Source organism: Pogona vitticeps, chromosome 2, assembly GCF_051106095.1.
Source record: "Pogona vitticeps strain Pit_001003342236 chromosome 2, PviZW2.1, whole genome shotgun sequence".
Classification (NCBI taxonomy): Eukaryota; Metazoa; Chordata; class Lepidosauria; order Squamata; family Agamidae; genus Pogona; species Pogona vitticeps.
In genome coordinates this window covers 48860308-48885401 of record NC_135784.1, presented here as the reverse complement: position 1 = coordinate 48885401, position 25094 = coordinate 48860308, and the positions used below count along the sequence as shown (strand labels likewise).

Here is a 25094-nt window from a genome sequence, read left to right as displayed (position 1 = left end):
CTCTGCTAAACTTTCCACTTATTTTTTTTCCTGAATCTCCTGGGCCAGCGTGCCCTGCTGCCAGTTTCCATTGCTTCAGCTTTTTTTCTTCTTAGCCTTTGATGGCTTTATTGGCTTTAGAACCTCACACAAGAGAGAAAATCCCAAGCAACCTTTTTCTTGCCTATTTAACAGTTTGAATACGATAGAGCAGGGCCACTTAACTGAGCCTAGGCGCTTATAATGGATTGCTGCAGGGAGAGGGGGACACTGGGAGGAAAGGAACACTGTTACCAATCCTTCACTCTAGTGAGCTATGAGGTATTTGCTGAGCCCATAAGAACTCCAGTGATCTGAAAACTAGCAATAGGATTACATTTAGGGCTGGAATTATGGTTTAATGTCCATGTCTTGCCATTTTAATGGGGGCAATCCATTCACATCCACTAGAATATCCACTTTTCTCACCACTATGATTCTGCCTCCTCCTCCCTCCCACTCAATGGCTTTGGATAATTTTGTCTCCCAATATATTACATTGGCTAGGACAACCAACCAAGAACCTAAATAGGAAAAATCCAATAGAACGGTAGGGACAATTTTTGTCCCAGTTTTTTTCCTCAACGAATTGTACATGGCAAGTGGCTGAAGATTGAGGACATTATTTACAATTCTTCCAGTGACAATGTTGCAGAATGATGTAGGGCTAATACTGTATGGATTTTTCAATAAAATGTGACATTGGAATCTAATGTCATGTCCTGGTACATGACTTAGTCTTGCTTTCAAATAGCTTCACAATTCTTTTCTTAAAAAAGAAGATCTGCAAACTATTTCATTCGTATTTGCAATGATAAAAAGAATTAGTTTGTTAGTTAATACTTTAGTCAATTGATTGAATCACAAAATTTAAGAATATAATTTAGAGATGTGGATACACTGAGAAATCTTAAGACAGCATTATTGTACATTTACCAACAAAAAACAGTTCTCAAATGTTACGAAAGGGTGCTGATAAGTACTGAGCCTTTCCCAGAAAAAAATGAGCTAGGAAGCTATAAATTGCAGGTTGTATTGGTCAATTTGTCTGTATTCAATGATGCAAAAATCAACTACCTATGATTTTAACTGAACTTTCATTTTCCGGTCCAAAGTGAACATGGCAGCACCTCCAGAAAAGTTCAATGTGGAAGAGCATAGGACCATAATCAATTTCCTGTTTCTCCAAGGGAAAGGTACAAAGCAGATCCATGATGAAATGTCACAAACTATGGGTGACAGTGGCCCTTCATATGCAACAGTTAAACGTTGGGTTGTCAATTTTAAAACTTGCCATTTCGGTGTGGAAAGTGAGAAACCCAGTGGAAGGTCTGTTTCTGTCTCTGTGCCTGCAAGTGTGAAAGCCATCCATGACATGATCATGGAGGACTGCCAAATATCAGCCAAGAGTAATGCTATATATCTGAGAAAATCACGTGAGAGAGTTGGTGCCATTATACACAACGACTTGGAAATGAGAAAGCTGGCAGCAAAGTGGATCCCCAAACTTTTGACAACCGAACAAAAGAGGAAACATGTGTGGAGTCATCGGTGGCTGTTTTGGAACACTTTGCAAGAAATGAGTCAGATTTCCTGGGCAATGAGATATGGATCTAGTGTTATGGTCCTGAGACAAAGGAACGGAGTCTACGGAATGGAAGTTCGAAGTGCAAAGGTCGGTACAGAAGCAAATGGCAACATTTTTTGATAAGAAGGGAGTTTTTGTTTGTTTGTTTGTTTGTTTGTTTAACTTATATGCCGCCCACTCTACCCAAAGGTCTCTGGGCAGCTTACAACAATTCTGCTGGTGGACTACCTCCAACAGGGTTCACCCATCAATGCAAAATATTACTGTGCTTTATTGACGAAGTTGAGGCAGAACATCAAGGAAAAATGTCAAGGAAAGCTCTCCAAAGGTGTCATTCTGTTGCATGGCAATGCCTTGTCACACACTGCAGGTGAAACAATGGCAAAACTGACATCCTTAGGCTTTCAAGTGATGCCCCATCCATCCTATTCTCCCAGCTTGGCTCCTTCTATTATCTGTTCCCCAAACTCAAAATACACTTAAAGGGACAATGATTTGGGAGTGTTCTGGAGGCAACTAATGTTGCAAATGAGTGGTTATACCAGCAGTCAGAAGAATTTTATTTGCAGGGACTTAAGAAGCTGCAGGACAGATGTCGCAAGTGCATTGACTTCCTGGGGGAATATGTAGAATAGTGTGGCAGTTACAACTTCCTAGCTCAATGTTTTCTGGGAAAGGCTCAATGCTTATCAGCACCCCTTCATAATGAGTCATAGTAACAAATTAATTTTTAACATAGTGTACTCAAGGTTTCTTTTGTCATACCAATACAGAATCTGCCCCTTGTTATTGAAGGCTGGAGCGCTGAACACAGGATAGCAATTGGCTTGGAGGTTGTTCTAGATCTGCCACTGAATCATGGATCTAGCCTTCCCAGGAGCATCCAACTCCTCAAGAATAATTCATTTTTACTAGTCCTGGGAGTTACAAAAAATGTTATATACGCAACAATGATATAGACGTACACGCACAGAGCAGCTGCTACCAAGTATTACATCATATTTTGGCTTGGACTCACACATTTTGTAGCATTGTTGTTACATATTAGGGTGTGTGTAAATACTATTGACTTTGATTCAGTCTGAATTATTTGTCCCACAAATTGCTGCCAATTCACTTCAAACTGTTTTATAGCTTGTTGGATTTCATTTGTGTTGTAATGTCAGTCTGTAACATGCTTTCTCTTTAAGGGTTAACACTGAAAGAACCTCATGTGTTTCCTGTGACTAATTAGGCTTATAAAATCTAGTCTGTTTTACCCTCTTTCACACCCTCTATCTTGATGGTGCAAAGCTACGGAGCGAGGCAGAAGTTTTTGTGTTTGCCTAATTATCGGCATTACCTAAACTGCCGTTGCTTACTCTGTTCAACTATTTTGGTATGTAATATAGTTTTAGTGCCTTGTTTATTTCTTAGGGACTCCCGTTTACCCTTCCCTAAGAGATCTAGATAAAATATATATCAGCCTCTTATCTCAGTGTCTCGCATCCTCATTATTTTCCCAACAATTTGTACAAATATTCCAAAGCATTTTTATTATCTGAATGGGTAGCGCGTGCGCGAAGGGCGCTGTTTTCGCGCCATTGAGCCCCGCGCGTTGTTTGCTCCCTTGGCCCTGGGATGACGCAGGGCAGCCTGGGTCTCGCGTTGTTTGAAGCGAGATCAAAGGGGTTTTAAGGGAGCGTTGAGCTCATCCTGTGCCCTTTCGGTTTTGGCAGAGAGACAGGAAAGATGGAGTTGGCTGGCTGTTTCGCAAGGCTTGGATGACGGTTTGAGGGGGGTAGCCTGGAGCTCCCCCCCTGTTACTTATTGAATTTAGTCTGGGGCTGTGTGAGGACTGTATTGATTTAATTGTAGATTGCGACCAGGTGGCATTAGCTGTTTAAGGAGAGCGAGGGTAGCTCACGGTGCGTGCGTGCATGCGCGCGGGCGCGCGTGCCCCGCCCACACACAGAGTCAGTGGCTTAGCTCGTTACCTCCCCTCCTCCCTCCATAGCGTGCTTCAGTTCCTTTAAAAAGAATAAGGGAGCAGTTTTTCTGGGCTTCCCCCTCCTGTATGTGGGGGGGAATAGAAGGAGACAGAGGCTGGGAGGACGATTAGGCGAGGCGTCTACTTTTCCCCACCGGGTCTATCTTGCAATTAACAGAGCTTGTTACCTGGATTGCTGGTGGCTTAAGCTTGGGGGCTGGCAGTGGCGTCGCTTCTGTAGGGACATTGGGGAGCTTCAAGCCCTGGCTTTATTTTTCTTAAGCACCTCCCTGGTTTTTGATTTCTCTCCCCCCCCCCATTGTTGCATATTCCACTGCCGTTTCGTATCTTAAAGGGTTAGAGAGAGAGAGAGAGAGGGAGATCTACGGCAGTTCTACTGTTCGCTTGGGCAATTGGTAAAGAACAGTGGGGGAAAATTTTTTTAAAAAAAGAAGCAACGGGGATTGCATAGCTTGGGGCTCTTGGAGCCGAGGGACTGCAGGCAGGTAGGGGGGAGTAGTAAAAGGACCGGGTGTTGGAGGGCAGCGGGCTGTTGCTCATCTCATCCCCCAGCCCGTTTGATCGGTTCTTGGGGGAGTAAAGGGGGTGAGGTTTTATATTACGTTTGCCTGGCCTCAAGTTGTTCTAATTTTCCTGCCCCCCCCCCAGAGTTAGGAGGAACGGAGTGAGGGATCGTCCCTTAGCTGGCCGGGTCTTTTCCAGGCTGGGTTTCAGTTCCTTGAAATAGAAATAAAGGTTGGCTAGAGGCGGCCATTTTGTGAGCCATCGGGGAAGCCACATGTGGTAGCTCCGGCGGCCATTTTATGTAGTGGTTTCACTTTTTAAAAAAATAAAAAATAAAAAATAAAATGTGTGGGTGCTTTACTAAAACTAGGAGGTGAATTGGGCACTTGGAGTTCATCTGCCTTTAAAAAATAAATAAATAAATAAATAAATAAATAAATAAATAAATAAATAAATAAATAAATAAATAAATAAATAAAATATTGAATTCCATTAGGCCAATTGAATGCGGGCTTATTTGGGGAACTGATTTAAATATAAATTATATTTTTTTTAAAAAAAAAAATTCAAGTTAAGGAATTGATAAGGCGGCATCGAAACAAAGGGGGTAAAGGGCCTTAGAGAGAGGTGGAGGATTGATTATAGGGTGGGCATTTGCCTGCTGACCAGAGATTTGAGTTTTATTTCACTGGGCTCGCCTTGGTTGTGGTAAGCAGTGTCTGGGTAGGTTGGCAAAGTAGACCTGGGGTATTATAATTTAATAATAATAATAGTAATAATATTAATAATATTAATAATTCAAGAGTAAGAAAGTTTCTGGTGGAAGAGATGCCTCTGAAAAAAGGAGGGGGAAAGAAGAAGGGAAAAGCGTCAGTGAGGAAGCAGACAGTTTCCCAGCTGCCCCCCTCGCATTCATCCTCTGATGAGGAATCCTGGGCCATGCTGAAAGAATTGCAGGCCAAAGTGGCAAGCCTGGAGGCCAAAAAGTTAGAAAAGCAGGCCCCAAGGGGCAGTGCTGCTGCACCACGCCGTTCTGCTAGGGAGACAAAGGGACAACGTAGGGCAGGAATGAGAGCCGTTACACGTGATTTAATGAGGCATTTTGATGCTCTTGATTCTGAGCAGGATCACGAGGATGAAGGACGAGATCTGGAGGAAGATTCTACAGGAGCACCCTTGGGGACTGAGGGGCAGAAACGCAGGAGGATGGAGACAGCAGACAGCCAAGATGCAGCAGAGGGGTCATCAGGCAGGTACGGCCCATATGATTGTTACGCCCAACAATTTACCTTAAACAAGAGATCGAGACACGAAGGCTATAAAAGAAAAGGAGGTTTATTTTTCTTTCGCCTGCTGCAGAAAGCGGGGAGAAGAACATTCCTTGCCAAGTGACATAGGAAGCGGTTCTCCGAAGGCGTGGCGTTTTTACATACAGTTTTTATAGTTTGTCCTTTCCGGGCAGTCCGGTAAGGCTCACAGTCCCCATATATGGGCATTGCATAGGCTGGCAATACATGATTGGTTACAGAGAAACAAGAAACTTACATCGCACCGGCGCAACAGTATCCTTCCCATGAAAAATTCCACCTCTTACAAAGTTGCAAGGAAACGAAACTTAAGTTTGAGAACAATGCCCGCTTTTACGGGGCTTCACACTGAATAAGACAAACCGGTTTATTCTGGTTATCCTATCAATTCCCCCCTTTTCTTTTTACACAAACTTTGTCTTATTCACAACTTATTAGTGACCTCATACTCTTGATCAGTTTCCGGAATTATTCTATATTTTATTTCGGGAGCCCTAACAACCATTTGTGTTTTTGGTATTGCCGCTTCAACTGCTGAATTAATCATATTTCTTATTAATGGTATGACACAAGGCAAAATCATTAAGCCCACCATGAATATAGTGAAGAAAAACAACGCCTGTTTCCAGTTATTAAAGATTCCTCCTAACCAACCTGAATCGTCCAGCATTCCAGTCCATTTCTGTACTGGAACATGAGCAAGTTTCCGCATTTTTCCAGTTATTTCAGCAATAGCTTCCTGCGTATCCCCTATTTCCAAACAACAATTTGTGAGGTTGAATTTCCCACATACTCCTCCCTCCGCAGCTAGCAGGTAATCTAAAGCAAGTCTATTTTGATATATAGCGTTTTTGATTTTCGTATTTTGTTTAGCTAAGAGTAGCAAAGCTTGTTCATTCTCCCTAGTAAGTAATTCTACTACAGCCTGTAATCTAATCAGTCTATTAAGCATATAAATTGGCGTTCTATATCCATACGCACCATCTTGCGCCCACGTGGCAGGGTCATAATAAGCGATGATGCGTTCCGGCGGCCATTCATCATCTTTCCAGTTTCCAATTTTCAATTCTCTTTTTTCTCTTACCATTTCTTCCCCCACTTGGCCCAGGGTTGCTCCTTTGTCCAACGGAATCATGAAAAAGAATGGCTTAAGATGTCCCAGAAAACACGTTCCAGTCCAATTGATTAACAAATACGAATAGGCTACTTTACCGCATATCCAATATAAACCATTTGGAGCCATTACTTCATTTTTCATGCTACCATTGTGCCAAAGGTTGGATACTTCCCTAGTCAAATTCATCCAAGGGTTGCCTGTTAAATTTCCCCAGGTACTCATACTTGTACCATTTATGACTCGGACATTTTGACAATTTGAATCCCCTATGGGTATTGGAGCACTTAACCTGTCAGGAGTCCTTTGAATGCATGCTGTTCCTACCAGATTGTTAGAGAGGTCCCATCTGGTTCGGCCTGAATGTTCAGGTTGCCCTGTTAAATTATACGGGGTAGTAAAATTCCACTCGATAGCCTCCCAAGGCCACTGGTCTCCCAAAATAGTTCCACCACAGATATAACAATTGGAAACATTCAAGGTGGCAGCTATGGTTTGGGCCAATTCTATAAACAAGTTCACCGTAGCGGTAGTTAAGGATTGCTCCCAAGGGTCCGTGACTACTTCCTTCCAAAAATCCATATACCGCCTCAGGTCTTCTCCCACTCGATATTCTTTCACTTGGACAATTTTAACGGGCGCCCCAGGGTCTTTTCCTTTACCATTAATGAGTATACTGAACGTCTTATCCCACATAGATTTACCCCATTTGTCTTTCTTATCCCACTCCTCGGGCTGTAATATGGTAAAGTTGACGAGATTACAGGAGCCCCAGGTGCAATCCGATTTAACGGGCACTTTTCTTAGGATGGCGGTACGATCTGTGGTAGACCATGTGGCCCATCTTACACAACTCCACGCGGGAACAAACAAATACGTTCCAGACCCACACTTGCTACTATCCCCCATATACTTGTGCTGTACCATATAATGGTGGACCCACTCTATCCCACCGCATTTAATTTTAGTCCAGTCCCCATGGCTGATTGCTCCACACGCATCAAAAATTAAAGAAAGAGGGCGATTTCCTTTGCGTTCAACCCGTGTTATTAGCTTACCATTAACGCGAAGTTCAACCCAGATCCTCTCAGGGTTTTCTTCCGGATCATAACAAATCGGGTCCTGGCCGTTTATTCTACAGATCTTATACTCTGTTCCATTAAAATGGCAACCCTCAATAGCTCCCTGACACTTATAGGTAGACTTATAGACAAGGGTCTGATGTATATAACTACCTCTTCTAGTGGTAGTGGTACATGGGCAGGTGGTACTGGCCACCACTGTCAGTGTGAACATAAATCCAATTATAGTGACCATTTTGCCGTTAACCCTTGGTCTGCCTGCCAATATTTGCCAAATATGTTTCCAAGACACCAAAGGGGTGGACCTTACCGTCGTTGGTAGTGGGCGTTCCATTCTTCGTCTTCCGAGTCGGGACCGGGCGTGCACCAAGGACTTCCGCTCTTGCACTTCCAGCAGGTCTCGTGGTGCACCAAAGATGCGTCGCGGATCCATTCCCCTGATACGGGTTCAGCCACTGAAACACTATGAGAACTTACTTTCCACTTAAAGCTTGTCGTTGGCGTTTTTACAGCCCACAAGCTCTCGGTCCACAGCTCCTCAGGGTACCCCACTTTCAATACGTACCACCTTAGTGTCGGACCTCTGTCAAATTTAGTCACTCTAGCACACCAATGATAAGGGCAAAATGGGTACCACAACAAACAGTGTATCTCAAAGGGGTTTAGTCCTGTCAAGGGATCTTTTAGATTTCTTATATCTCCTGGAATCCCATACTCATGATTAGGGGGTGAGAGTATTAGGGTGGAAAGGGTTTCCTCTGACTCAGCCAGGATCCGATCTCAATCTCTGCCAGCCCGACCCTTATAGCTTCAAAGGAAACGCCTTCTCCAAGGCCCACTGAGAGCCCGAGGCACATCCACACCCGTCCTCAGACTCTGAGTCTGAATCCCCAGACTCTTCACAAAGACGGTAGTCTTTGGTAATTGGGCAAACTCTACAGAGTATGGTATGCCACCACCAGGGGTCCTTCAGACCAAACACAGGGCCATATAAGATCCTTTCCACTAGTGGCTTCTTATGTGCTTCTTTTTCTTCTACCACTACTTGGTCTCCAATCGAATACCCCTTATAGATATACAAGTCCCTCCGGCTTCTTTCTGGTTTCACTACAACGTACCACACCTGGATCAGGTTAGTTACTTTCCTTATATTCAACTGTACTTGAAAGAAAGGGCAACATTTGTGTATTAGCCACTCATCGGTCATCACTTAAGTTTCTTAAAAACAGTTTTCAGGCCGTTTCCCGATACTGGCGTAGCTTCCCAAAGTTCCTCAGGGTCGGCGGCGTGTTTGGCACGAGTATGATGTGTCCAACCTAGTTCTTTAGTGCGTATTGCAGTCTCTGTTGTAAGGAGTATCTGGAAGGGTCCCAGCCACCTCGGGGTAAGGGGTTCGGTCTTCCACGTTTTGATGTATGCCCAGCCTCCAGGTTGAAAGGAATGTACCGCTACCTCCAAAGGTGGCCTCTGCACAGAGATCCCTTGCTCCCTAATGTCAGAAAGGATAGAGAACAGTGCCAGCAAATACTTTCTTATAAAGGCATCTTTAAACAGTTCCAAGTTGGGGCTAGCTTTTTGCACACTCACGTCCCAAATTCCCATCCCATACAAGCTCTCAAATGGGGACAGTCCTGTCCCACTATGTGGTTTGGTTCTGATTGCAAAAAGGGCAAGAGGTAATACCTTTGGCCAAGGCAATTTGGCCTGCTGTATTAATTTCATAATTTGCTTCTTTAAGGTCTGATTCATCCTCTCAGTCTTTCCGGAACTCTGCGGATGCCACGGGGTGTGAAGTTTCCACTTAATACCCAGGACATCCGCTACTTTCTGCAATACCTTCTGGGAAAAATGTGTACCACGGTCGCTATCCATGGAGTATATTATCCCGTATCTACAAACAATTTGTTCCAACAGCAATTTGCATACTACACCGGCCGTTGCCTTGGCTGTAGGGAAAGCCTCCACCCATCCCGTTAACTGGTCTGTGATTACCAAACAATGATTCCAGGGACCTGATTTCGGCATGTCTATGAAATCACACTGTAAATGCTCAAATGGATGGATAGCCAGAGGCCGTCCTCCCATTTCTGCTTTCTTGGGATTATTCTTGTTCACTTTCTGGCATGCAACACAGTGGGCCAAAATGGCATTGGCATGTGACCAAACCTTCCTGGCTGCATACTTCTGTAGGAAAGCTGCAACCAAGGCCTTAGCTCCCCAATGTCCTCCCTCATGTAGGGCTTTAAGAATTTCTCTGGCTGTGCCCTCGGGCAGCCACTGCCTTCCATCTTTCAGTTTTAGAATACCGTTTTCCATTGTGGCTCCCTGTGACTCCGCCATTTCCAATTCTTTTTGTGAATATGCCAGAGGAGCAGTAATTTCCCTACAAGTTGGAATCAGAGCTGCAAGACGGGCAGTATCAAACTCTCTTTCAGCTGCTCTTCTCGCCAACTCGTCAGCCAGACGGTTTCCCACAATTTCTGGGGCATTCCCCTTTTGGTGTCCCGGAATATGTATTATAGCTACCCTGGAGGGAAAACTCAGCGCTTCCAGGGTATCTAATACCAACCGATGATGGGCCAGATTCTTTCCCTGTGAGGTCAGGAGGCCTCTTTCACTCCAAATTTTTCCAAACACATGCACCACTCCACAGGCATATTTCGAATCGGTCCAAATATTCACATTCTTTTCTTTCCCTATTTCTAGAGCTCTTTTAAGAGCATATAACTCAGCAGTTTGTGCTGACATTGAGGGAGGGAGAGGGCCAGTCTCCACTTCTAGACCCCCGTCCTCTACAATGGCATATCCAGTAATCCTTTTCCCATTTACTACCCGGGAGGACCCATCTGTGTACAAGTTCCATGCTCCTTCTATTGGCTCTTCCTGAAGGTCTTCCCTGAATTTAGTTTGCAGATCGGTAATTGCAATGCAATCATGTTCATTGCACATCTCTTTTCTGACTGCCTCTGATAGGCCTCCTGCTGGACCATAATGGTCGGTGGTGGTTAACAACAAATCAGGCTTTTCTAGTAATATCGCTTCAATTTGCAAAAGCCTGCTGTCAGTCATCCACCGTCGAGCAGTGTGAGTGAGTATAGTTTTGAGCTGGTGAGAAGAATGCAGAACAATCGCCTCAAAGGGGTACAGCTTTCGAGTAAGTTTAACTAATTCGGCCGCCGCCGCACACGCCTGAAGACATGTGGGCCATCCCAACACTACCGCATCCAAATGTTTAGATAAGTACCCAATAGGTTGGTATTGTCCTGCTTTCTTCTGAGCCAATACCCCCTTTGCCACCCCATTTCTAGTGGTGACAAAGAGATGGGTGGGCTTGTTTGGGTTTGGAAGTCCCAATGCTGGGGCTGAAACTAGTATCTTTTTGACTCTCTCAAATAGTTTGTAATCTGCTTTTTCCAAAACCAATGTTTCTGGTTCTTCCTTCAACAACTTCTTAAGGAATGGCTGAATTAACTCGGAAAATCCCTCAATCCACTGTCTACAAAAGTTAATAGTGCCAATGAAACTCCTCAGTTGCCTTTTTGTCTTTGGCATTTCCAGATTTTGAATTCCCTCTAGCCTTTTGGGATTTATACATTTAGTTCCCTTCTTCAAGATAAGTCCTAGGTACTTGACCTCTGGTTCACAAAACTGTAACTTATCCAGAGATACTCTAAGCCCCTTCTCTCCTAGGAAGTTCAGAAGACTTATGCTAGCTTTCCTGACCTGTTTTCCTTCTTCTCCACTAATAAGTAGGTCATCCACATACTGAGTAAGGAGTGTCCCCTCTGGTGGGGACCATCCCTGGAGTAATTCCTCCAGGATTTCTCCAAATATAGTGGGGCTCTCACAATAACCTTGACATAATATTTTCCATTGAAAACGAGTTAGTTTTCCCGTTTCTGGGTGTGGCCATTGAAATGCAAATATCGGCCGGGACTCCGGGTCTACCGGCACACTGAAAAATGCTGACTTTAGATCTATTACTGTGTACCACACATGAGTATCAGGGATTCTTCGCAGAATCGTATGTGGGTCTGGAACTATTGGGGCTCTCGGAATCACTACCTTATTTACCTCCCGCAGGTCTTGGACCATGCGCCAAGTCCCATTGGGTTTCTTTACTGGCAAAATAGGTGTGCAGTAAGGTGAGTCACTAGGTTCGATGAGCCCATCGTCCAGCAACTCCCTCACAACCGGTTTGAGTCCTTCCTCAGCCTCTGGCCTGATCGGATACTGTGGACGGTAAACCGGTGTATCTGTTTTCAAATGGATTTTAGCTGGTGTAACATTCATGAGGCCGGGATTCCCTGGCTTTGCCCATACAATTGGGTTAATTTTCTTTTCATCCTCCTCCCTGAGGACAGCCAACCGGACTTCACAAATGTTTTCTTTAAGAAATATCTGTATGCCTAATTTAGCCATTAGGTCCCGGCCCAGCAAGTTCACACCAGCATTCGGGGTCCACAAGAAATCATGCCAAATTTTCTCCTTAGTGTCAGGTTTAACTACTACTAGGGGTTTCAGAATGGCTACTTGTTGGGATTGGTTCTCTATCCCTACTACGCTAACACGACCTTCCGTAAGGGGAGGCTTTCCGGACCAAATTGACTGACTCAGGGTAGACCGGGTGGCCCCTGAGTCTACCAAAAACTCTACCATAACTTCATTGGTGCCCACCCGCAAAGTTAACAAGGGCTCCGAGCAGGCGGGACTTTTCAGCAGGCAGCCCTGACCCCCCTATTCATCCTCATAACAGGCGGCTAACCGGGTCAACTCCTCCTGATCATTTCTCCTTGCATTTCTGCATTCTCGCTTCCAGTGGCCAACCTGGCCACAATTCGCGCACACATCATGGGGTAGCGGGGTCCTTCGTGGACCTCCCACCTGATTCTTCCCATCTCCGTCTCTTCCCCTACCTCTCGCGTACCCTCCTCTACTTCCTTGGTTCCTATACCCACCTCTGTCTCCTCTACCAAATCCTCTTCCCCTGGGTCGCTCCCAAGAGGGGCCGTTGCCTGGGACTTTCCTCTCCACTACCTTCTCAACCATTTGAGTCATTAACTTCAACTTCCGTTTTTCCTTTTCATCCTCTCTTCTTGCAACAACTTTCTGAGCCTCAGTCAATAATTCACTCATAGGTTTTGTGGTCAGGTTGTCAAATTTCTGTAATTTCATTCTTATATCCGGGTAACATCCGGATACGAACTCCAGCCGCAATAGGTTTAAGTTGGCCGGGTCGTCTGGATCTAATCCAGTGTACCTCCGCATATTGCGTTTCAGCCTCTCCAGGTATTCTACCGGGGTCTCATCTTTTCCTTGAGGTTGCCCAAAGGCAAGCTTCATGCTAACAGTTTTAGGAATTATTGCCTCAAATCCCTTCAGTAACAGCTGCATCATTTTGGCGCATTGCTCTCTGGTATTGGGGTTTTGGAAGTCCCAGTCCCCAGGAGTAAGTTCCGGGAACCTCTCTCTTGCCTGGTCTTCTGTTCGTGCCGCTCCAACAGCCTGCCCACGCCACAGCTGGCGGGCTTGTTCTAGCGCTTGATTAGTATATGTTGCTCCTGCCAGCTGCCTGCAGATATGTAGAAGCTCTGTGGGTTTATAAATCATTGTTCCCAGAGCATCCCGGAGACCGGTGACAAATCCAATAGGATCTTCCGGAAGGCTGGGGAGGTTCTGCTTTATAATTCTTACATCCGAATTTGTTAACGGAACTTCCACGTATCCAACAGCAGAGCCCATAGGCACCTCTCTTAAGGGGCATTGGAACACACCTGGACTTCCCTCTCCTAATTCTAGCATTCTACTTCTGGACCTAGTGTTCGGTCGGGGAGGGGGCGACGTGCTGTAATCTACAGTACGATCGCTGCTAATGGGGGAAATAGGACCTACGGATTCTTCACCTACTGCCCCTTCTAGCTGCCCTTCTCTCAGGGTTTGGTCATATGTTGGCGGCTGTAAGGCTGGGTAAATTTGGGGTGTCTCTGTTTCTGGCGCATTCAATGGAGGAGCGGTAGGAACCTGTTGCTGCTGTTGCACAGGTGGCGGGGGAGGAGGTGGCTGATAGTTAATAAATTCCAGGGGGTCAAATTTAGACATCTCCTCCCCCGTCAGTTTAGATTCCACCAAGTTCCTACTTACAGCCAATCTCACTCCTTCTCCGAATTTGATCAAGTACCAAAACCAAGAGTCTACATACACTGATCGGAGCGGGTGAGAAACATAAAAATCATCCACTAGTTTAATGTCATCAAAGTCATTGGAACCAAACTGTGGCCATTTGGGTGTGATATTAAACTGAGGCCACACTTCTGTACACATTCTAACCATCTCCTGCTCTGTCTGAAAATCCTGCACTTTCACGGAAGCCCAATGAAGTAACAGCCTTGCCAACGGGCTATTACCAGGAATTCCTAACTCATTACCACCCCTAGAAGGGCCTGGAGTCGGGGCGTCCCCCTCGAAATTCCTCCTGAGGTCCCCACCGGACCTTTTGTTTTTCTTGCTTCCGCCCCCACTAGGCTTTCTTTCATTCCTCGATGTTTGGTTCCCCATCCCGCGGGAGACAAAAACACTAGGGAAGGGGATTTGCGCCAAGAGTAAGGGGTCTCTTGGACGCGGACACGTGAGGATTACAGACTGTCACTCGCAACGACCTGACCCAGGCCACCGGATCACCCAACGGCTGGCGTAGGGAGCTGCAGGTCCAAACACTCTCACAGTCACTCAACAACGACCACCCAGATTACCCAGATTATTTCCCCAAATAATATACTCACCAGATCTGTGGTCGTTGGTCGGCCGACTGAAGAAACCTCCGCGTTCGTGTCTCCCTCCGGGTTCTTGATGCCAAACAACCAAGGCCTCGGCACAGAAGCGGCTGTCGGAAAATAAACGACAGGGGCCCCCCGGTTCACGTCGTCGCAGCCGTTGCTTTGTTTGGCCTCAACCGGACCGAAGCTGGTCCCAACCGGAGACCCTTTAAGGATCCCGGACGAGCCCCCAAATTGTTACGCCCAACAATTTACCTTAAACAAGAGATCGAGACACGAAGGCTATAAAAGAAAAGGAGGTTTATTTTTCTTTCGCCTGCTGCAGAAAGCGGGGAGAAGAACATTCCTTGCCAAGTGACATAGGAAGCGGTTCTCCGAAGGCGTGGCGTTTTTACATACAGTTTTTATAGTTTGTCCTTTCCGGGCAGTCCGGTAAGGCTCACAGTCCCCATATATGGGCATTGCATAGGCTGGCAATACATGATTGGTTACAGAGAAACAAGAAACTTACATCGCACCGGCGCAACAGTATCCTTCCCATGAAAAATTCCACCTCTTACAAAGTTGCAAGGAAACGAAACTTAAGTTTGAGAACAATGCCCGCTTTTACGGGGCTTCACACTGAATAAGACAAACCGGTTTATTCTGGTTATCCTATCATGATGAACCCTCTACGAGTTCTCAAGGGGCTGTTGAGGCATCGGGAACAGCGAGGGCAGTTTCCGGTGAGTATGGGGGTGCACACAACGCGGCCAGTCAATTGGCATCTTGGCCATGGCTTGGAGGCTTGCAGCAGCCATTTGCCTCACCAAATGCTTGCACAACACCTACTATGGCCTGGCCGGGCGGTTTTTGGCCCCCTATGGGCCCACAATAGTTTGGTTGGGGTATGCCGGTCGCCACCCCATTAAAATCAGCATCAGCCAGCGACGGTAAGAATTCAGCAACGCAGCCGCACCTGGTGGTGCCCAATACAGGTTATAATACAGTTCCGATAACTGCGATTCCGTATTCAGATTATAGTACGCCACTGGGAGATCATTTGACCCCGGTGGTGAAGGAGAAGATTTGGACTGGACAGTACATTGATTTTTATGAACTCCTTAACCGGCAGATTGAGGTCCGGGACATAGATAAGGACGACAAAAAAATTAAAGAGAAACACAGGCGAAAGAGGCCTGATAGGGATTGGAATAATTGGGTCACTGGATTCACTATATATTCAGGGGTACTGGTTAAAGCACAACCCTGGAAGGCGTCAGCTTTATTCCAGTATTTCGACATAATCCGTAGAGCACAAGCTGAATTTGAAGGCCTGGCTTGGCTTCGATATGACGAAGCGTTTAGAATGAGGAGTGCAATCAGGCCTGAGATGAGATGGGACGAGACACACCCTGGGCTTTGGTTGCAACACATGACGCCCGCCAAGTGCAATTTGGGGGACAGATTTGACTGTAGTCATCTGAATATACAATCTACAGAGACCACCGATGCACAGCAGAGGGAAGGTCAGCCTCGGTGGCCATGCTATGAATTTAATAATAAAGGTACATGTGTAAGGTCCCCATGCAGGTTTAACCATGTCTGCATTGCATGTGGGGGAAAGCACCCTAAAATCAACTGCTCTAAAGCAGGGTCGCAGCGGCAAGACAAAATGGGAGGACCCAACAAGAAATCAGAAGGGGGTACTGGTGTTATGAGAAAGGGGAACCATGCCAACTAGAATTAGAACTGGGAAGAGGGATTAGCGAGTTTACCAAGGAGAGAGGGGTGGAATACACGATATTTGGGGATGAAGCAACACCGGTTATCATAGGGGGTAATGCAGAACAAATTAAGTAGTTCAGATTTTGGTCGTTTGGCTGATAATACAAAAGTATCAGAATACTAACTAATGTATGGCAGAGGCAGTTTGTATCATTTCAGGTGGCGAGACCCGGGAGTGTCGAAGACACATCATGATTAGTGGCACATTTTCATCCATTGGGCGGCACGTGGGGCTGCATCTGCCCATGTTTAATGATTTAGGGGCTTGGTGCCCATGCATTGGAGGTTTTGGAAAAGCATGCCTGGTATGCATTGCTTACAGCTTGGAGGAATGACATCTTTGAAAACGGGCCTTCGGGCTTTTTGGTGGCACATTTGGATGGCAGTGGTTGGCGCAGTTCACCAGTAATGGCACTGATGTCTGGTTATACTGGAGACTGACTGAGTCTATTGTAAGGCAGGTTTGGACATCTGCTGGAAGATGGAGGGGGCCTGGTTTTTGAGCTTGGCGGCTCGGTGGGAACATGGGACATAGCTATGCTAGTCCTCATGCTTTGGCGGGTAGTGCGGGAATAACTGGTTGTCACGGTGTCTCCCTTTGGTAATTTGCATAAAATAAACAGCGCTCCAGTCCTGACGGCACTGAGGATCGTGCGGTCACAGGGCCGAAGGTGATTGAGACGCTTGACCACTTACGGGCCAAAAGGTCATCAAATGCGATGGCTGGAGGTCCGGGGTGTTAGTGAAGGCCTTATAGGTTCCTGCTGTCGTTATCATCAGCCACAGTGTCCTCCTTCTTGAGTTTGGTATTGGGGGCTCTGTTTTGCAGTGGCTCTCATCTTTTTTGTGTTGCATAGAGAACATAGTACTGAAAGCTATGGTTTCCATACCATGGTCTCTTACAAATTGCATCCCATAGGGTTGTGTTCTCCTCCACATGATTGAACTTCATCCAGGAGGAGTCAACTGTGAGATGTCATTAAGAGCTTTGGAACGACACGTCACCAAGATACTAATGATTCTCACTTATTCCTGGTCCTTGTGACTCAGCATCAAGAAAACAATTCCTGATCCTTGTGACTCAGCACCAAGAAAGCAATACTCTCAGATGCTGTTTGAGCTCTATAATAGTCTGGATGATGGTTAACAAGCGGAAATTAAATTCTGACACTACTGGTTAGTAGAAAGCCTGGTCTGGAGATTGATCTAGAAGGAATTACACCAGGAGCATTTCCATCCAAAGCATATCATTGATCTGATACATTTTTTGGCAGGTGACGCCTAGCTTGGTCCCTTTCCTTCCACCTGACCAGGCATTCCCCCTCAATCACGGTGTGACTACAGTGGCAGCCCATTGTTGAAAAGGTAGCGTTGCTTTCTGTTATCTGCTGCTGACATGGCATATGAAGGAAGGTAGAAAAGGAGGTAGGAAAACGAGAGGTCCTGATGCAAGCACCATCAGTACGGTACTCTGGAGTGGCAGCATTTGGCTCTCTTTTAAAGTCTAAAGTCCTGCACCGATCTCCCTAAAACATATTGTTGTAATTATTAGCAATGTACAGAATTACACTTCTTAAATAGGAGATACAGTATATCACAGAAGTGTGTGTTTGGGGTCATTATCATGTTGGAATACTGTTCTACATCCCAGTCTCATGCCGTGCTTCAGTATGTCACAGGACATGTTGGCATTCATGGTTCTCTCGATGAAATGTAGCTCCCCAGTGCCTGCAGCACTCATGCAGCCCCAGACCATGACAGTCCCACCACCATGCTAGACTGTAGGCATGACACACTTGTCTTTGTACTCCTCACCTGGTTGCTGCCACAGACGCTTGACACCATCTGAACCAAATAAGTTTATCTTGGTCACATCAGACCACATGACATGGTTCCAGAAATCCATATCTTTAGTCTGCTTGTCTGCAGCAAACCGTATGCAGGCTTTCTTGTGCATCATCTTTAGAAGAGGCTTCCTTCTGGGATGACAGCCCTGAGACCAAATTGATGAAGTTGCTGGTGTATGGTGTGCGCATTGACAGGCTGACCCCTGACCCCCTTCAATCTCTGCAGCAATGCTGGCACCACTCATACATCTATTTCCCAAAGCCAACCTCTGGATATGACACTGAGCATGGGCAGTCAACTACTTCGGTCAACCATGGTGAGGCCTGTGCTGAGTAGAACCTGTCCTGCTGTTTGGTCTTGGCCACCGTGCCGCAGCTCAGTTTCAGGGTTTTGGTAATCTTCTTACAGCCTAGGCCATCTTCATGTAGAGCAACAATTCATTTTTTTAGATCTTCAGATAGTTCATTACCATGAGGTGCCATGTGGAACTTCCAGTGACCAGTGTGAGAGAGTGAGAGTGATAACACTTGCTCCCCCTTCACATCTGAGAGTTGTGACACTGTCAGAATCACCTCTTCATAAAGAGATAATGATCTAGGTTGAGGAGTTGCTGTAGGTGCAATACTACCACTTTTTGTGCCTGGGTAGGTTCTTTACTCCCCAGAAGTGCATAGTCCTTGCCCTATGAACAAGGACTTAACCCAGTAGAAAACTCTTGCCTGCTTACAAGGCAGTAAATCACTGACTGTGTGCTTCCTTAGATAGCACAACAGACTGGTTAGGTAGGATGTCTCTGTTATAGTAGCAATGAATGACCTTTTCAAATCGCCACTGGATTTAGGTTTATATCCTGCTGTTCAAGATACAAGCCCTTCTAGTAAAGAATAATTTTTTTATTAAGAAAATAAGTAGTTTTATTAGAATACAGTTGTAGCATTAATAAGGCATAAAACATTAAGCATTTCCAGCAGTCACCATGATTCAAATAAGGTTACTATTCCTAGGTAAAATAAGAAAAACTGGAACTATGCTAAGTAATCATCTTTGCTCTCTCTTCATAATAGCTCTCTAGAGAAGCTGAGCTAACTCTTTCTCCCTTCTCTTACCAAAGGCAAACCTCTCTCCTCTCACATTCCACAACATCCACAATCACCATAATCTGTCACATACATGAATACCCATATTTCCACATGTCTTAGACCTCCCTCTTTCTGACACCTTCCAAGTTGTCATCCAATTAGGATCAAGTGGGTGTAACACAGTCCGCTCCCCTATTTCACATTTAATCTTCCAGGTGGCTTATCTTGTCCCAATTAAGATGTATGTATTGTTTCGGCTTCCCCCCTCTTCGGCCTGCTTTTTATCTCTGTACCAGGCAGAGAGAATTCTGAACAACAATCTAATGAGAACACTTCAGTGCTTTTAAATCCAACTTACACAGAACCTGACTCCATCTTTGTATGACTACAAGTTCCATTTTCCTTTTATTTCCTTATAGACACTAATGGGTCTCATGACACTAGGGAGGGAAAACAGCTGCTTCGGCCCAATTTGGACATTGTCACTTAGAGGTGTACTCACTTTGTTGCCAGTGGTTTAGATATTAATGGCAGTGTGTTGTGTTATTTTAAGGGGACAAAATAGCTCACTCCTTTACATTGTAGCCAAGTGTCATTTCTTCTGTGTTGTCACATGAAAAGATATACTAAAATATTTATGAAATGTGAGGAGGTGTACTCACTTCTGTGATATACTGTATCATTTCTCTGTAAGGTTTTTGCCATATTTAAGAAGCCACTGTTGAATCTCAACTCTGTTCTAGCTCTGGTGCAAAAAGAATAGGGCCAACAATTTGTCCTGGGAATCCTTGCATCAGGCGAAAAGGCCAAAAGAAATCCTCTGAAGCTGAGGAGAAGTTTTTTTTTATGAGGTTAGAATAGAAGGGATGAAACTTTATATTGACAGAATTTAATTGAAAGGACTGATAGTAGAAGTTCTACAACTGGATCAACAGTGTTGTTAACCCGGAGGGGTGGGGATAATTATGTCTCAGCTCGGCAGTGGTTTTCACAAAACTTTCTCCCAATATGATATAGATGAGGGTAGAACTCAAGAAACAAGAAATAAGAAATTAATTCAATTAAAGGCAACATGGGTCCCAAGATGTTTTGACATAACTTTTTCAGGTGCTCTATAAATATTGGTAAATACATGATACAATCAAAGTGAGAGCACCAACAACGACCAGTATAAAGTAACACTCACATTATATATATTGATAACTTACCCATCCTTCATCCTTCATTTTAAATGCCCTCACACATCAAAGAACAAATGTGTTTAAAGTTACAAGGGACTGCACAAAGTTTTATCATGACAATAAGGATTTTCTTGAAGATTAAAAAAAAATCTGTGTTGCTGATTTTTGTTAGAGTCTTAACTTAGTGAATCATAGTGAGTCACAGTAGAGTAGGCCTATTTGAATGGATGGAATTTCTGGAGGAGTTATCAAATCCTCCCAGCTTCAATTGCTCTGCACTATTGTGATTTACTACTCTCAGCAGCAGGATTTCAACCAATGCCTAGAACAGTCCCTTTGAATTAATGAACTTGTTAAGTCAAAACTTATGTACATTGTATTCGCGAAGGCTTTCACAGCCGGGATCTAATGGTTGTTGTGGGTTTTTCGGGCTCTTTGGCCATGTTCTGAAGGTTGTTCTTCCTGACGTTTCGCCAGTCTCTGTGGCCGGCATCTTCAGAGTCCTCTGAAGATGCCGGCCACAGAGACTGGCGAAACATCAGGAAGAACAACCTTCAGAACACGGCCAAAGAGCCCGAAAAACCCACAACAACCAGTTATGTACATTCCAAAAATAAGATAAAAATACTATTGTTGGGACTAAGAACTGGATTTAGCCCATGGATATTGTAATCGTCTGCTGAGAGATTATAATAAATAATCATGTCAAGTTGATTCTGACTTTTGGTAATTCTTTTCACGGTTTTCTAGCTGTAAAATACTGAGACGTGTTTTGCTATCCCCCCCCTTTTTTTTTGGCAGGGTACTCAGGGAGAACATGGCTTATTCAGAGTGACAAAAGCTGATTTTTCTCCCAGGCAGCATGATGAGGAGCTAAGTACTCCTGATCCTGCGCTCTGTAGCCAGGTACTCCAGTGAGAGGAACATAATTGCTCGGAGGTAAATATGTATACAGCTGCAGCCTAAAAATCCTAGAATACTTTTAAAACAGCAAAATGAAGAGAATGCTGCAAGATCATTAGACACAGAGCAAAGACAAAACAATGGAGCAGTAGTGGAGTAGGAAGAGGAATGGTTACTCTCTTTTTTTTTCAGTGCTAGCTGTGGGTTTCTGGAACAGCAGTCCAAAATGTAACTCTTCCAAGGATCTGAGGCTGAGGAAGGAATGAAATTAAATTAAGGAGAGGAAAAATAAATCATTGAAATGTGGCTTAAACAAGCAAGAAGGAGTGCAATGCCTGACCAATAGAACTGAAGTGTATAAGACATAGGTTAATCAGCTAACAAAAGGAGAAGGGAAAAATTGGAAAAAAGAAAGGAACTATATATAAAATGATATATATTAACAAATTTCTTATTGCATAAGTATGCAACAGAGTAGCAATTAAGGCTTCTGGAATAAGCAGAGCTCTGTTGTCTCTGTTCAAGGGTTCCTAATCGAGCACCTTGAGTATAGCAGTGGCCAGCCAGAAGTTCTATGGAAAGCGATAAGAAAGGTATTAAGACAATAGCCTTCCTCCAGTCTTTGCCTATCTTTTATCCACATACTGACTCTGAATATGCCTTCTCAAAGACTGCCCTAAGCTTAGTTGTGACCAGCAATGAACTAAGTTACATATGAACTGTGTAAAAAAAGTGACAAGGGGATGTTTATAGTATATATAAAGTCAATTTTGATTTCTTCCTCTTTTTCAAAAGAAGATTCATTCTTTAAATTTACTGGGAAAGCTGACACTAGGGGTATTCCACAAAATTCAATAAAATGGAATCAGTTTACCAGAAGCTTAATATAAAATGTGGTTAAAGCACTTACAAATATTACATGTTTAAAATTGGATAGGTACACACAAAACTTAATAAAAGAAAACAAGAGCTGAGTCTCTGAAAGCACAATATATAGTTTTTAAAAGGCAGGAAGCCAGCAAGGAAAGGAGATGAAGTTCCATACATAATTCTCTGTCAACTGAGGCTGCAGTCCTGTGTATCCCACCCCGTTAAACACAGTGACACTTACTTTTGAGTATCCATGCATTTAAAGTTGGTGCACGGCATAATGGGAGAATTCTCCAATCCGTCCTCTGAGCATAAAGCATTTGGCAAGTGTTGAACAAAATGCAGAGGTGGATGAAGAGAGACTAGGCAAGCCCAACCCACCAGGAGCACATCCTCTGAACACTGTCAGTTTCATATTCATTTAGAAAGGATTCTTCACACATACACAGACATCCTATGCATGAGGAGAGACCCTTGCCAATCACGGTAATGGTGCATAAGATTTTGTTTGGGTAAGAATTTAACAAACGTTTCAAAAATTCTTCACATTTTGGATGGAAGGCACTTAAGATTTTTAAAAACTAAATATGGGGGCAGGAGACAGAAGGGGTAGGTTTGTCCAGATTGGGTCCAAGGCTTTGGAGTGCTTAACACTTAAATGTCTGAGTTTGAATCCCTGTGTATTCAGCTCTGTGACTCCAGCCTGTGTATTCTCTTTTACAGATGCAACCTCTTTTTTTTTTGACACACTCCCCATCTATACATTACACTGGAGAAAGACAGTCCTTTCCATTCTGAAAATAGCTTGTAAGTATTGCACGTGACTGGCACAAACAGGAGAGATTTCATATATGTTGTACTTTGAACAATTTACCCACATTTACAGTGGGGTCTCGACTTACGAACTTAATCCGTATTGGAAGGCAGTTCTCAGGTCGAAAAGTTCTTAAGTCGAATCTGCATTTCCCATAGGAATGCATTGAAAACCATTTAATCCGTATCTGCTCTTTTCGTCCATAGAAACCAATGGGAAGCTGCTATTCCGCCTTCTGCCACTAGAGGGGGATATTTTTTCTTTTAACCTAAGATGATTTAGCTTAAAAAAAAAGGGAAAAAAAGAGTTCGTAACTCGAATCTAAGTTCGTAAGTCGAGTCCGTATATTCCTATGAGAGTGGTTCGTAAGTTGAAACGTTCGTATGTCGAGCCGTTCGTAAGTCGATACCCCACTGTACAATTGTCATATGTGAGGTTTAAAATACTGGATGACAACTGCCTTCCTGGCTAGCTACCTTTGCAGTATTCTTTACTGTTGGTCTTGGGGCAGCTGATGGCTTATGAAAATCCTTTTTACATCCCTAGCTGTCAACATGAATTTCCTTTGTGTAAGTTTATGTTCACTAAAATACATTTCATTTGGTCAAGATTCCTGAAGGAAGCCTTTCCCTCCACCTCTTCCTTCACACTGCTCATTACCCCCTAATTATCTGTTAGATTTCATACTTACTATCTTGCTCTGTAGTGTGAATTCTAGTTGAGCGTTTATTAATGTGGCTTTAAATAACACCCCAAAATCATGGAGCGATGGACCTCTTTGTATTTTCCCTTAAACTTCTTATTTACATGTTTTCTCATTTTACAGTATTCTCTTTGGAAGTCAAATAAGACCATGTTGCAGTTTCCTGGCACTTATCCATTTACAATTAAATGAAATAAATTTTATAGTTTTCCAGTGCCATAACCCCTTCTACACAGTGGGATAGATACACTGTGGTCATATGATTCTCCTCAAATAAATATAAATTGTAACACTGGGCACAAAGTTATCCTAGCACCCATTCCTTCTAGAAGGCATGAAAATAGAAACCCACCAGTATTTATCAATTAAGAAATCTACTTATGGTTTGAGAGGGCAGAGCTCAAAAGTTACATGTTTGACTACAATTCCTAGAAACCACCCCCCCCAGCTCCCAGGGCCAGGGGAGAGAGAGGATTCTGGGACTCCATGGATTGTGGGAAATTTCAGTATTATTATGCCTTATTATTGAAATGGATGGATAGCTCAATAGGTTAAGTACCTAGCTGCAGAGCCAGAAATGTGAAGTTCAGTTCCCACTGTAAATCCCAGAAAAGCCAGCCTGTGTGGCCTTGGTCAAGATGCACAGTTCCACAGTGGCCACAGAAGAAGGGAATGGTAAACCATTTCTGAGTACTCTCTACCTAGAATACAGTACCATGAAAAGAATGGCCATAAGTGAGGATTGACTTGGTGGCACACAATTACTATGTTTCATTACATCTAGACTAATTTGTTTGATTGATTTCAAACAATTGTCTCCTTTTGGTGTTTCTGTGTAATATCAGCAGTATTTAGATAAGGAGTGAGATCATCATAGCTCACAATCTGCTTTTTAAATTTTTCTGTTGTATTGTTTTTAGTTTAATTCTGAAAGTTCAGCAGTGATAACACCACCCCACTAGAGGGTACCATGCTCATTTAGGGGTCAAAGAATGAGCACATAAGTTTTGACCTCTGAGGGAGGGAAGGACCAGTAGATTGAGGAAAGGCTGTATTTCTTTTAGCCATGTGTGGACTTTCTACTCATGTAAGGAGGCCTGGACATGTTCACTGACCACTTGACAAAATGTGCCATGAGGACCCAAATACTCATAAGAGAAGTTCAGTTCTACTATTAAGTAGTTAGTCAGTGGTCTCAGGTAAAAGATGCTACTGCTATCCAGCAACTCCCACCTGAGACCTAATAGTCAACCAGTCAGAAGATCCTTACTTGAGTAGAGTAGAGAGTCCACGCACGGCTGAGCAACTGAATGGAAGTAAATGTAGGATTACAAAAAAAGAACATTATTATAAAGAATACCATTAGACTTAGTAAAGGTGAGCTTCAAGTAGTGAGCAAAGCACTTTACAACTATTGCTTCATCAATTTTCCAATTTTTTTGCACATGAGGGGTTCCATGATATAACTCTCATCCGGCAGTGGGCATCTGAGCTGGAAAGATGTAAATCCATTATTTGAGCCTGACTCTCCTTTATGCCCAGGTGACATGATC

The 25094-nt window shown here is 44.0% G+C and overlaps 1 protein-coding gene across 1 annotated transcript; it reads right to left on the bottom strand.

Moving 5' to 3' along the window:
* Window positions 1–5831: 5831 nt before the first annotated feature.
* On the bottom strand, window positions 5832–8036 carry LOC144586220 (endogenous retrovirus group 3 member 1 Env polyprotein-like). The gene has a single exon (XM_078384049.1). It carries the CDS (start codon window positions 8034–8036, stop codon window positions 5832–5834), a length of 2205 nt encoding a protein of 734 aa, XP_078240175.1.
* Window positions 8037–25094: the final 17058 nt, after the last annotated feature.

What these genes read in the sequence shown, in the direction of transcription:
- LOC144586220 (XM_078384049.1), bottom strand. Translation starts at nt 8,036, where the DNA reads ATGGATCCGCGACGCATCTTTGGTGCACCACGAGACCTGCTGGAAGTG.